At 35.9% G+C, this 11,175-nt stretch overlaps 1 protein-coding gene across 1 annotated transcript; it reads left to right on the top strand.

Moving 5' to 3' along the window:
- Positions 1 to 5,935: 5,935 nt before the first annotated feature.
- rab5if (RAB5 interacting factor) lies at positions 5,936 to 11,160 on the top strand. The gene is made up of 4 exons (XM_037773445.1): positions 5,936 to 6,283; positions 7,571 to 7,674; positions 7,789 to 7,918; positions 9,557 to 11,160. Exons 1-4 carry the CDS (start codon positions 6,176 to 6,178, stop codon positions 9,596 to 9,598), a joined length of 384 nt encoding a protein of 127 aa, XP_037629373.1. The 5' UTR covers positions 5,936 to 6,175; the 3' UTR covers positions 9,599 to 11,160.
- The last annotated feature ends 15 nt before the right edge of the window (positions 11,161 to 11,175 follow it).

Below are 11,175 nucleotides of genomic sequence, written 5' to 3'. Positions count from 1 at the left end.
ACACCTGTGCCTGTCCCAGGTGACCTCTCTTAAAGAGGTAGTACACAAACACTATGTCAGAAGTTGTCCTGCGTTAACCCCCCAAGCAGGGGATGAAATTAGCACCTGCAAAAATTCAAATCACCTGCAACTATATGGCAGATAAGTTTTCCTTATAATAAGAAATATTGTTAAAAGTATTCAGTGTGTGGAAATTGAGCAAATATAATTTAATTTTTTTTTTTTTTTTTTTTTTATAAAATGGTCACAATATCCTGACAGTAGTGCATGAGACAGGTAATCTGATAAATCATGTGCCTCTGTGTCCTACGGTGCACAGCCAGCCAATAGGAACGCTCTCTCTCTAAAATGACCTGAGATTGGTCAAAGTCTCCCGTCACAGGCTAGATTTTCTTAAGCCAGAAATTAATACAAGAGAGGTCAAGTTTTTAGAGAGGGACCAAAAATTCCCACCGTCCCCGGTTAAATGTGATGTTGCTGTTACAGCAAACTCACACCTGTGCCTGTCCCAGGTGACCTCTCTTAAAGAGATAGTACACAAACACTATGTCAGAAGTTGTCCTGCGTTAACCCCCCAAGCAGGGAATGAAATTAGCACCTGCCAAGTACAGGGTAAATACCTGCAACTATATGGCGGATATGTTTTCCTTAATTTAAGAAATATTGTTTTTAAAAAGCATAATGGCATCTGCAGGATTTCACAGACCGGAGGAAAAGAACCAATCAGAGCCGAGCTGGAGCCTTGCCGTGTCTGAGCAGCTGTCAATCACTCGCAAACTGATCAAAATGGTCAAACTAGGCAGCGCTGATCAAGATTTTAGATTTTTTAAAGCCTGAAAACAGAGCCATGAGGAGGTGCAGAAGTCTAGTTTTCTCCCAGAGCACTTGAAATACAATATGCTGAAAGGTTATTATGGATTTTTTACCCAATGATGCCAAAAACATTCTGGCTACTGTAGCTTTAAGTTGCAGAAAATGGAAATACTCAAATAAAGTACAGTCAAGTACCTCAAAGCTGTATTTAGGTACAGCACTTGGTTAATTCCCACCACTTGATATCACAATCGTACCCAGTGTCCCTCCTGCGTCTCCTCCATAACACAGTGCAACCATTAGTGTCCTCCGGTTACCTGTGTCTCCTAATTGCATCTGCAGGATTTCACAGACCGGAGGAAAACAGCCAATCAGAGCCGAGCTGGAGTCTTGCCGTCTCTGAGCAGCTGTCAATCACTTGCAAACTGATCAAAATGGTCAAACTAGGCAGCGCTGATCAAATATGAATCAATTATTCTGTTACTGTAATGCCTGTTTCTCACCTCTATTGTTTTCAGAAACATCTTGTAGTGTACTGTTCAGCTGTAAAATGAAAAAGTTTGTGACCCTGCAGCCATGTTGAAACCAGTTGAGGAAATACGAAGCATCGCCCACCAGGCGGAGCACAGCCAATAGGAACGCTCTCTCTCTCTAAAATGACCTGTGATTGGCCAAAGTCTCCTGTCACGTGCTAGATATTTTAAAGCCTGAAAACAGAGCCATGAGGAGGTGCAGAAGTCTAGTTATCGCTCAGAACACTTGAATTACAATATGCTGAAAGGTTATTATGGGATTTTTGCCCAATGATGCCAAAAATATACTGATAAGTGATAAGTGATAAGTACATAAAAAGTATACTGAAAGTATACTCTCTTATTTTAAGTTTAAAAGAAGTATAGTAATAACACACTTGAATAAACTTATTTTTGGTAAGGATGAATACTGGTAAAGTGGGACACTTTTTGATAATTTACCTACTGCATCATTTTTATAATTATGATCCAAATGTCTTAGCCCCTCATATGCTACAGCTGATTTACCCCTTTCCCACCCCCTACCTCCCTCGCCCGCCCTCACTATTTTGTATTGGGTTTAATTTATTTCATATAAATATAAAAAAGAAGACCCTTCATGAACACCTCTTTTTATAATTCATTTCATACAGGCTAAATTTCTGCTATTTATATGGTAGGTTGCTATAAACCTCAATACAGCCAGTGCAAGTGAATGCCTCCATTGAATGCTATTGGATTCTGAAATACATGATTATGATATATATTATTATCATCATTACTATAGTCTGTCAATCTGAAGTTGGCAAATTAATTATGTTTGTGTTGAATAGCATTGTTTTAAAAAAAATTAATGCTAATAGCTAGTTACACTGATTCCAGCATATTACCTGATAATAATAATACATAGGGCCTAACATTACAGTACAATGTCCTGAGAAACAGGCTAACTTATATTAAAATATAACATCATTCTGAAGTGAGAGAACACTTTTTTATTCTGTTTCATAACATGATATAGAATATTTGTTTCCATCCTTAATTTTTGTTTAATTTTCCACACATGAGATCATATTGTGAACCTTTTTTTTTTTTAAATGTAATGCTAACTAGCTAGTTAACGATTAGCATCTCCATTGGCATTAAAGGGACTGTTTGTAAGAATCAAAAATTGGTTGTAACAGCGACACCTGTGGCCGTTAAGTCAACGAAAGTCAGTGTCGGGCTCGCACTTGTGCTTACTCTAAATAGACATGAACGGGCATCGCTCAAAACAGTGAGGCAACACACGTCAGCTAAAACCACAATATCACTCTATATTTCACCTGCTTGGCAGTAATGTTAGCTGACCAGACGGAGGTCTCTCCATGAATCACTGCTGATCCTAGTGTTGGCTTTTCCTGCTTCAGCCTCCCGACCGCGGTAGGAGAAAACAGGGGAGACACTGGCACCCGGTAGGAGACGATAACGGTTCTCGCTGCGGAGCCCCGTCACTTCACAAGACATGGAAAACCTCTGTTGGTCTGGAGGATCTGCAGCATTTATTTCTACACAAACATCCACTGTACATTCACTAGATATTCTCAGAGCTACTAACTCTTCTGCAGTGTGTAATGTGCGTGCATGCACGTGAGAGTGGAGCAAAGTAGCGTGAACAAGCGCAGTGTGTGAGTGAAGGCATGCAGGCAGGCAGAGGAGCAGAGTACAGCAGAGACTCCCCCGCATCCTCCGACCGCGGTCAACACTGTTTTGCAAGACAGTCTTCACTAGATAGAACTTTGCGGTTTTGGTGCTTCCATGTGGTTTGTGTTGAAGTCTTGTCTGAACAGCGCAGCCACACGCGAGCGCGCATGGGACACCGACCCGGTTTGATTTATACGTGTAAGAAGTTACAAACAGTCCCTTTAACATTGCAAGCTAGCTCAATATAAGCCATTTAACTATCTATCTATATTTATATCTATATCTATATAGATATAGATATATATCAATATATATATAAAGATAGGGCCACAAGATTGTGTAATAGTGCTGTATATCCAGTTGATATATACTTTACTTACTGACCTCTTCAGAATATTTTCTGTCTGCATGCAATTGGAAGTATAGGCGAAGTTGTGCCAGAAATCCCTTCTCTGCCTACAGTAAGTAGGCATGTATACCCCAAAATCCCACCCAAGTCAGTGATGCTCTCTAAATGGGGCCATGGTGAAACAATGGTTCTTGCTTTTCCAAAAGAAGAGCACAATATTTCACAAAACTCTAAAGTGAAAGTAGTATCTATCAACCGTGGGCCTTCTACAAAAAGGATATGTCGATGAAAAAGCTACTCAAACGCATGTGGTTACTTTCCACTGCTTCTCATAGGAATTTTGATATCACAGCAGATAAAGCTCTCCATTTATTAGTTACACCAGCAGAGTCGCTGTAACTGTACACTTACTAGCCTACTGAGTATTGCAAACACATCATAGAAGACTTTTATTGATTTTCCATTAAGCTGTGTTTATTATGCACGCATGCAATTAGACAAAAATTAAAGATGATGACGCATCCTCCACATCTTCCTGAATGACTCATACAAGATGCTTAATGGTTCCATTTAAGACTCAAAGGAGAAACTGAAATACACTGAATGTATCCAGGGGTTTGAGAATGTATTCATAACCACACTGTTTTTCAGCATATTGCCTGTTATCATGACAAAATATATAAAGTAATGTCCTGAGAAATATATTAAAATACCATCAGAATCCATACTGAAGTGTGAGAACACTGATATTTTATTCTGTTCCATAACAATGTACAAAATATTTGTTTCTATCTCATTTATTTCTATTTAATTTAATTTTAGTTTAATTTTCCAAAAGTGTATTAGGTAATATAGCAATTGTGGTGATCTCTATCAGAGTGTTGCTCAGGAGAGGATGTAGCTAGATAAGAATTTTAATAACTGGAGTCAAGCTCACCTGCATAAAGGAAGCCCTCTGCTGGACAGCAGAGAGAATGACAGAAATAAAAGTAAGCTTGCATTATCAGTAATAAAAATTGTCATTCAATGTTATGGTTTCATACATTTGTTCAGTGATTTTTTTTTTAATGTGGCTTAGCCTATAGTAAAAAAACAACCAAAAAAACATTTTTTTTGGTTGTTTTTCTCCAATTATATTATACTATGATGTAATGTGAAAACCATTTGCTTTTATTATTACTAACATACTGAATAATTACACTGATTATAAACGTTATACCTACAACCTTAACTTGATAATGTGAGACTCTTATTTAATTCTTATTTATGATATTTTTGCATTTATATTTAACACACTTAATATATCCCACTTCTCAGCATTTTGTATTTACTTATTTACACTGTAGTTATATATTATCTTGTATTGTGTTTGACGTACACATTTGTACATATTTCTCATATTTTTTTATATACTTCTTTTTATATTTATATTTATATTTATATTTATGTTTATATTTATATTTATATTTATATTTATAGTTATATTTATTTTTCTACATATATTGTGTTATACTGTATATTGTAGCATTATGTACATAATTTACATGTTGCATACTCCTTTATTTTTATATATTTTAACACACTTAATATATCCCACGTCTGGGATATATATACACAGTGGTTATATACTATATTGTGTTTGACCTACACATTTGTACATATTTCTCATATTTCTTATATTTCTTATTTTTATTTCTTATTCCTTTGTATATACTTCTTATTTATTTTTATTATTATATGTCTTTTTATTTTCATTTTTATACATCTATTGTGTTATACTATATATTGTAGCATTATGTACATAATTTACATGTTGCATACTCCTTTATTTTTATTTTCTTACTTTTTTGTATATACTTATTTCTATTTTTATTCTTATTTTTATACATATATTGTGTTATACTGTATATTGTAGCATTATGTACAAAATGTACATGTTGCATACTCCTTTATTTTTATTTTCTTATTCTTTTGTATATACTTATTTTTTATTTTTTATTTTTATTTTTATACATATATTGTGTTATACTGTATATTGTAGCATTATGTAAATAATTTACATGTTGCATATTCCATTATTTTTATTTTCTTATTCTTTTGAATAAACTTATTTTTTATTTGTATTTTTATTTGTATTTGTATTTTTACTTTTATACATATACATATACATATACATATACATATATTGTGTTATACTGTATATTGTAGCATTATGTACGTAATTTACATGTTACATACTCCTTTATTTTTATTTTCTTATTCTTTTGAATATACTTATTTTTATTCTTATTTTTATTTTTATCTTAATTTTTTATTTTTCTACATATATTGTGTTTTACTGTATACTGTATTATTATGTACATCATTTACATGTTGCATATTCCTTTTATTTTTATTTTCATACATTTCTTTATACTTCTATATAACAGCAACTGTATCAATAAAGTATATTTCTGATATTCTGATTAAGGGTTTAAACGTAAAGCGTTTACAGATGTTGACCACTGAGTGTCGCTGCTGTGGATTCCCAACACTTTCTGGCAGCAGCGGCGCAGAGACGTCGCACTCTCTGATTGGCTGCTGGTCGCTGGGGGTCAAACAGCACTGCGCATGCGCAGATGTCCCTTTTTTTCGGTTCGGAGACTGAAATCTGTCAGATCAGCGGAGCTTCAGCCTACATTCACCCTAATACCTCCTAATATTTCACTGTACTTTCTAACCCTAGTCTGCGCTGGAGACTTACATCTAGCTTCAGGTGTTCATCAGGTTTTTGGACTGTAACTTTTCGACGTCTGTAGCCGAAAGAAAACAGCAAAGAATGACGAGCACTTTAAAGCGGAAAGAAGAAAGTCATCTGCTGAATGGGGGTGTAAAACAGCCCACATGGAGCAAAGCCTTCAACAGTACTGCTGTCTGGGAGGAGAAGGTCAGTCACATGCCCTTTCAAAACACAGCCTGGTCGTTATGTTGTCGCTATTAGTTGCTGCAAAGTTATTAATAAACCTAATTTGTTATCAAGGTGTTCATAGAGACGGCTGGCTTGGAGCTAGCTGCCATGCTAAGGATTAATGTGGCTGTGTTAGCTGTCAAAACGACTAAATAATACCCTTAATTTAGGCTTTTTATCAAAATAAAACCATGAAGTCGACGAGATGTAAATGATGCTGGGTTTAATGACTTTCTACTCATTGTAATTCAAGTGGATCAAGTCAATAAAAGGCCTTCAATCATATTCACTCACACTAAAGTAGTCTAGGATTACAACTAACTGTTCATTAGTCAACATTTTCTGATTCCAGCTTCTTAAATGTGAATATTTTCTGGTTTCTTTACTCCTCTATGACAGTAAAACTTAATATCTTTGAGTTGTGGATAAAACAAGACATTTAATGACTTACTACTCATTGTAATTCAAAGGGATCAAGACAATAAAAAAAGCCTTCAATCATATTCACTCATCCTTTAAGTAGTCTAGGATTACAACTAACTATTCATTAGTCAACACTCTCTGATTCCAGCTTCTTAAATGTGAATATTTTCTGGTTTCTTTACTCCTTCTATGACATTAAACTGCATATCTTTGAGTTGTGGACAAAACAAGACATTTGAGGACATCATCACCATTTTATAGACCAAACAACTAATCGATTAATCGATAAAATAATTAACAGATTAATCAAAAAATGGAAATAAATGTTAGTTGCAGCCCATAATTTTCAGTTGATTAATAGTCACTCTTGCTGTTTTCCTCCTTAGTTTGTGTTTCCCCTTACTGTAACCTGATCCCCCCACCAGTCATCTCAGCAGCACCTAACCATAGCCTAAATTAACCTAAACAAAGCCCTGACCCCACACCACAGAGGTCAGCACCACCATTTTAGAAGGAGAAACAGGACTTTGACACAAGACGTGAGATAAATCTCGCTGTTTTAGTCAAAACATTTGATTATGCATTCATGTTATGAACAGTTTGTCTGTTTTTCTGTTGAAGGAACTAGAGCTGGACTAGCCCTGATTACCTGCATCAGGGCAAGATGTGGACATAGTTTTCCATCACAAACACGTGCACAAACCATAAAATCATTTCCTACATAGGAAACATCAGAAAAAAAGAACATCAAATTAAGGGGATTGTAATGTGTAATACAAAGTCAGCATTACATCTTTTCAATCAAGTTATATATTTTTTTAAAATCTGTATTTTCTTTTACAGGACGAGTTTTTAGATGTGATTTACTGGCTACGGCAAATTATTGCAATAATCCTTGGTGTGATATGGGGTGTCGCACCGTTGAAAGGATTCCTGGGAATAGCCATGTAAGTATTCTGTGCAGCCTGTCTCAACATTCAACTCGTGGTCTCTACATCATGTCTGATTGTAGCAAAGAAAAAGACTGAAAGGTTAACATGTTTTTGTGTTTGCCTTATTAGATTCTGCATCATCAACGCTGGCGTCCTGTATGTATACTTCAGCAGCTTTCAGCAGATTGATGAGGAAGAGTATGGTGGCACGTGGGAACTCACCAAAGAAGGCTTCATGACATCTTTTGCTCTGTTTCTGGTGGGGATGCTAATATTCATTAAATTATATAGATTTTTTTTTACAAATTATGGTATATCCTGTTAGGCTTTCTTTAAAAAAAAGAGGTTCAAAATATGACCCAGTTGTTTCGCTGTGTTCTCAGAGTGGAGAGTGTAAAGACGAGTATACTATATGATGATAGTTAATTCATGTTGGATGTCAGATTCAGTAGCATCATGACATCTTATGTGTTATCTTACTTCAGTTTTAAATTAAACAAGACTTCATGTATTCTCGATATGTTTACTTCTTGACCAGGATTTTGATGGTTTCAGTCTGAGTTAGATACAAAACTGAATTTTATTTATACTGACAGAAATTTGCAAGTTCAGGTTTCAAGTTGTTTAAGTGTGTACCAATCAAAGACTGGACATTTTTAGGATCCTAAATTTATCACATTTCATGATTTAAAAAAAATAAAAGTTTCACTGCATCTGTAACATGCAGAGAAGTACTTCACATGTGTGAGCACTTACTGAGAATAGATGTGAGAAAGGAACCACACCTCTATAGGCCCCTTTACTCGGTTTTGGGCTGCCCCAAACAAAAGACAATCATAAGTGAAATGTGGTGACATTGTTGGTCATCAAGACAAGTCCACTTGCACAGTGACATGCAATGCATAGGCGCTTAAAGAGATAGTATGTGGGTGTTTTGAAGTGGGGTTGTATGAGGTACTTATCCATAGTCGGTGTATTTCCTGCAGTAGATGACGGTCTCTCTAAGCCCCCGGCTTAGAGAATCTGCCAGGAGTACTAGAATGGAAGAAAAGCAATGTACAGCTGTGGACGGGGCCGGCAGCAAAACATATTTTAGCCACCTAAAAGAAATACTCATCTAAAAAAATCCATATCAGTTTAAGTGTACGCTATATTTAGAATGTTTTCGCCGGCTTACCTTGCCTTGAGACAGTCTATGTTTCCAATGGGGAACTGAAGCCGCTATCTATGCTCTCACCAAAGCAACCAGACTCCATTGAAATTTTTTTTAATTTTACCTCTACCCGTGTTCTTGTTGCTGATCTACCGCTGCCTCGATCAGCAAAAAGAACACGGGTAGAAGTAAAATTATTTTTTTTTTTCAATTGAGTCTAGTGGCTTTGGTGAGAGCAGTTTCTTGTCCGAAAGGGCCGTGGGACGGCAAGGCAAAGCGGTGAAAATATTCTAAATATAGCGTACACTTAAACTTATATTGATTTCTTTTAGGTGGCTAAAATATGTTTTGCTGCCAGCCCCAGCCACAGCAGTACATTGCTTTGCTCCAGTGTCTGTACTCCTGTCTGTTTTTCCAAGCTGGGGGCGTGCTGACCGTCATCTACTGTAGGTAATACACTGACTATGGATAAGTACCTCATACAACCCCACCTCAAAAAACCCCAACTATCCCTTTAAGTCCTCAGTCCTACATGAGATCTTAATTCTCATTTTAAGACCAGATTCGTGTTTGTTGTTTTCAGGATTTGGGGTTAGTTGGTGTTTTTTGTTTCTGTTCAGCCTATTATTAATTGGCTTATAATGAGTTCACTGTGCTTACCGCTATAAAATCAATCTGCTGTTTGCGAAGCATACGATTTGATCATTGGTGTCTAATCTGTAGTTTTTTTTTTCTCTTTACCAGGTCGTGTGGATAATCTTTTACACAGCTCTACATTTTGACTGAGAGGAACCCATAGGACACTAAATACGAACATTTCCGTTGAAGTAAATTGTCAAGACAGAGGAACTCCATGGCTTGAGGGGTGTCAATGCTCCTACATACAGTATGACTTTTCAGTGTGCAGCTCATCATGGGAATTCTAGTTCGATGAACAAGATCCTGCAAGACCACCGTGATGAACATGTTCAAACAATGTACATCTCTTCTAATTTGGGGGTTCCTTTTTTAAGGCACCCGTCATTACACTTCCCATGTTTATATTTCCTTCCTCACTTCCATCGTCATCACCTAAAACACTAACGAATAGTTCAGCTGAGATTGGTTGCAGGAAGGGAACTTTTATGTAAATCACAATAGGGATTCTTTAGTATTTGTTGGTTTACTCCAGGACCTTTCTTCTGTTTCAGAAGAGTGACATGAACGCAGATTTTTAGACTGTAAACAACCAGTATGTGCACTCATCCCAGTTGTTGACAAAGTGTCATCGTGTAGTTGTTGGGGTTCAATCAGTCCATGAGTGTGAAGTGTTACCTTTTTTAATTTAGGGACAAAACGCACTACATTGGATGTATCAAACTACCAGTAAAGGATTGTTCATGTGGCTTCACTGTTAAATCATCACTCTGAAATGTCACTCCAAAATGATATGTTTGCCTTTTTATGCAAATAACCTGATAAATTACTAAAATTAGTAAAATAATTAGTTAAAAAGTGGCATGGCAGTAAAGCACATTATATATTATTATTAAGGTTACCAGCTACAGTATGTGTCTGTCATGTTTTCGAAATATTGAGCGGTGACTCAGAGCTTCCATGTTTTTTGTTCTTTTTTGCTCACTGGATATAAACATAGCATTTTTGAATAAAATCTGTCAATTGTAATTTCTTCTAAAGGGTCTGGTGTCCAACAAATGTGAAAGGTCGTAGCCAACCACAGCTGAAATATCACTCGTGCTAATTTTAACATCAAAAACAAATGCTGGTTGGTAAGATACACATATCAGCTGATATCCAATCCCGCTGACAGTATCTGTGTGTCGTATGAACGACAGGATCTAATAACCATCTAAATTATCTGTCCAATCCAAATTATTTTCTCAAAGCAAAGAGGGAGGAAACATGCATGCCGTTTTCAGATGCAAATGTTCACAGATTTAAGCTAAAAACTGGTCTGTGCACTGCCATGACTTACTGTTCGTACATCTAGATGTCATTTATTAGTGGCATTAGCTAGGAGGGTAGAAATAATTTAAATTTTATTACTTTATTCTCACACGTAGCTTCGAGATCAAAGTCTTACCTGTTGTTTTGAAATTAATTTAAATTTGTCTGTAAATTATGTACAATGTCCCTTTTGTCAAACCCACCTTGTATTACACAAATTTATTTGTACTTATGTTATATCTTATTTGATGTAACATATATCTCAGTATTTTATAGTGAAGAACTTTTAAAAGCAGTTCTTGCAAAGTTATTGTAATGATATGATGTAAGGATTGTATTTTCTGATCAAATCTTTTGGGAATCATTAAACATGGGCTTTATTTGGCCTCCATTTTCAAAGAGATGGTATCTGTGTT

The sequence above is a fragment of the Sebastes umbrosus genome, chromosome 6 (assembly GCF_015220745.1).
Source record: "Sebastes umbrosus isolate fSebUmb1 chromosome 6, fSebUmb1.pri, whole genome shotgun sequence".
Taxonomy (NCBI): domain Eukaryota; kingdom Metazoa; phylum Chordata; class Actinopteri; order Perciformes; family Sebastidae; genus Sebastes; species Sebastes umbrosus.
Note: the sequence above shows the minus strand (reverse complement) of the source record. Positions and strands in the feature narration are given on the sequence as shown.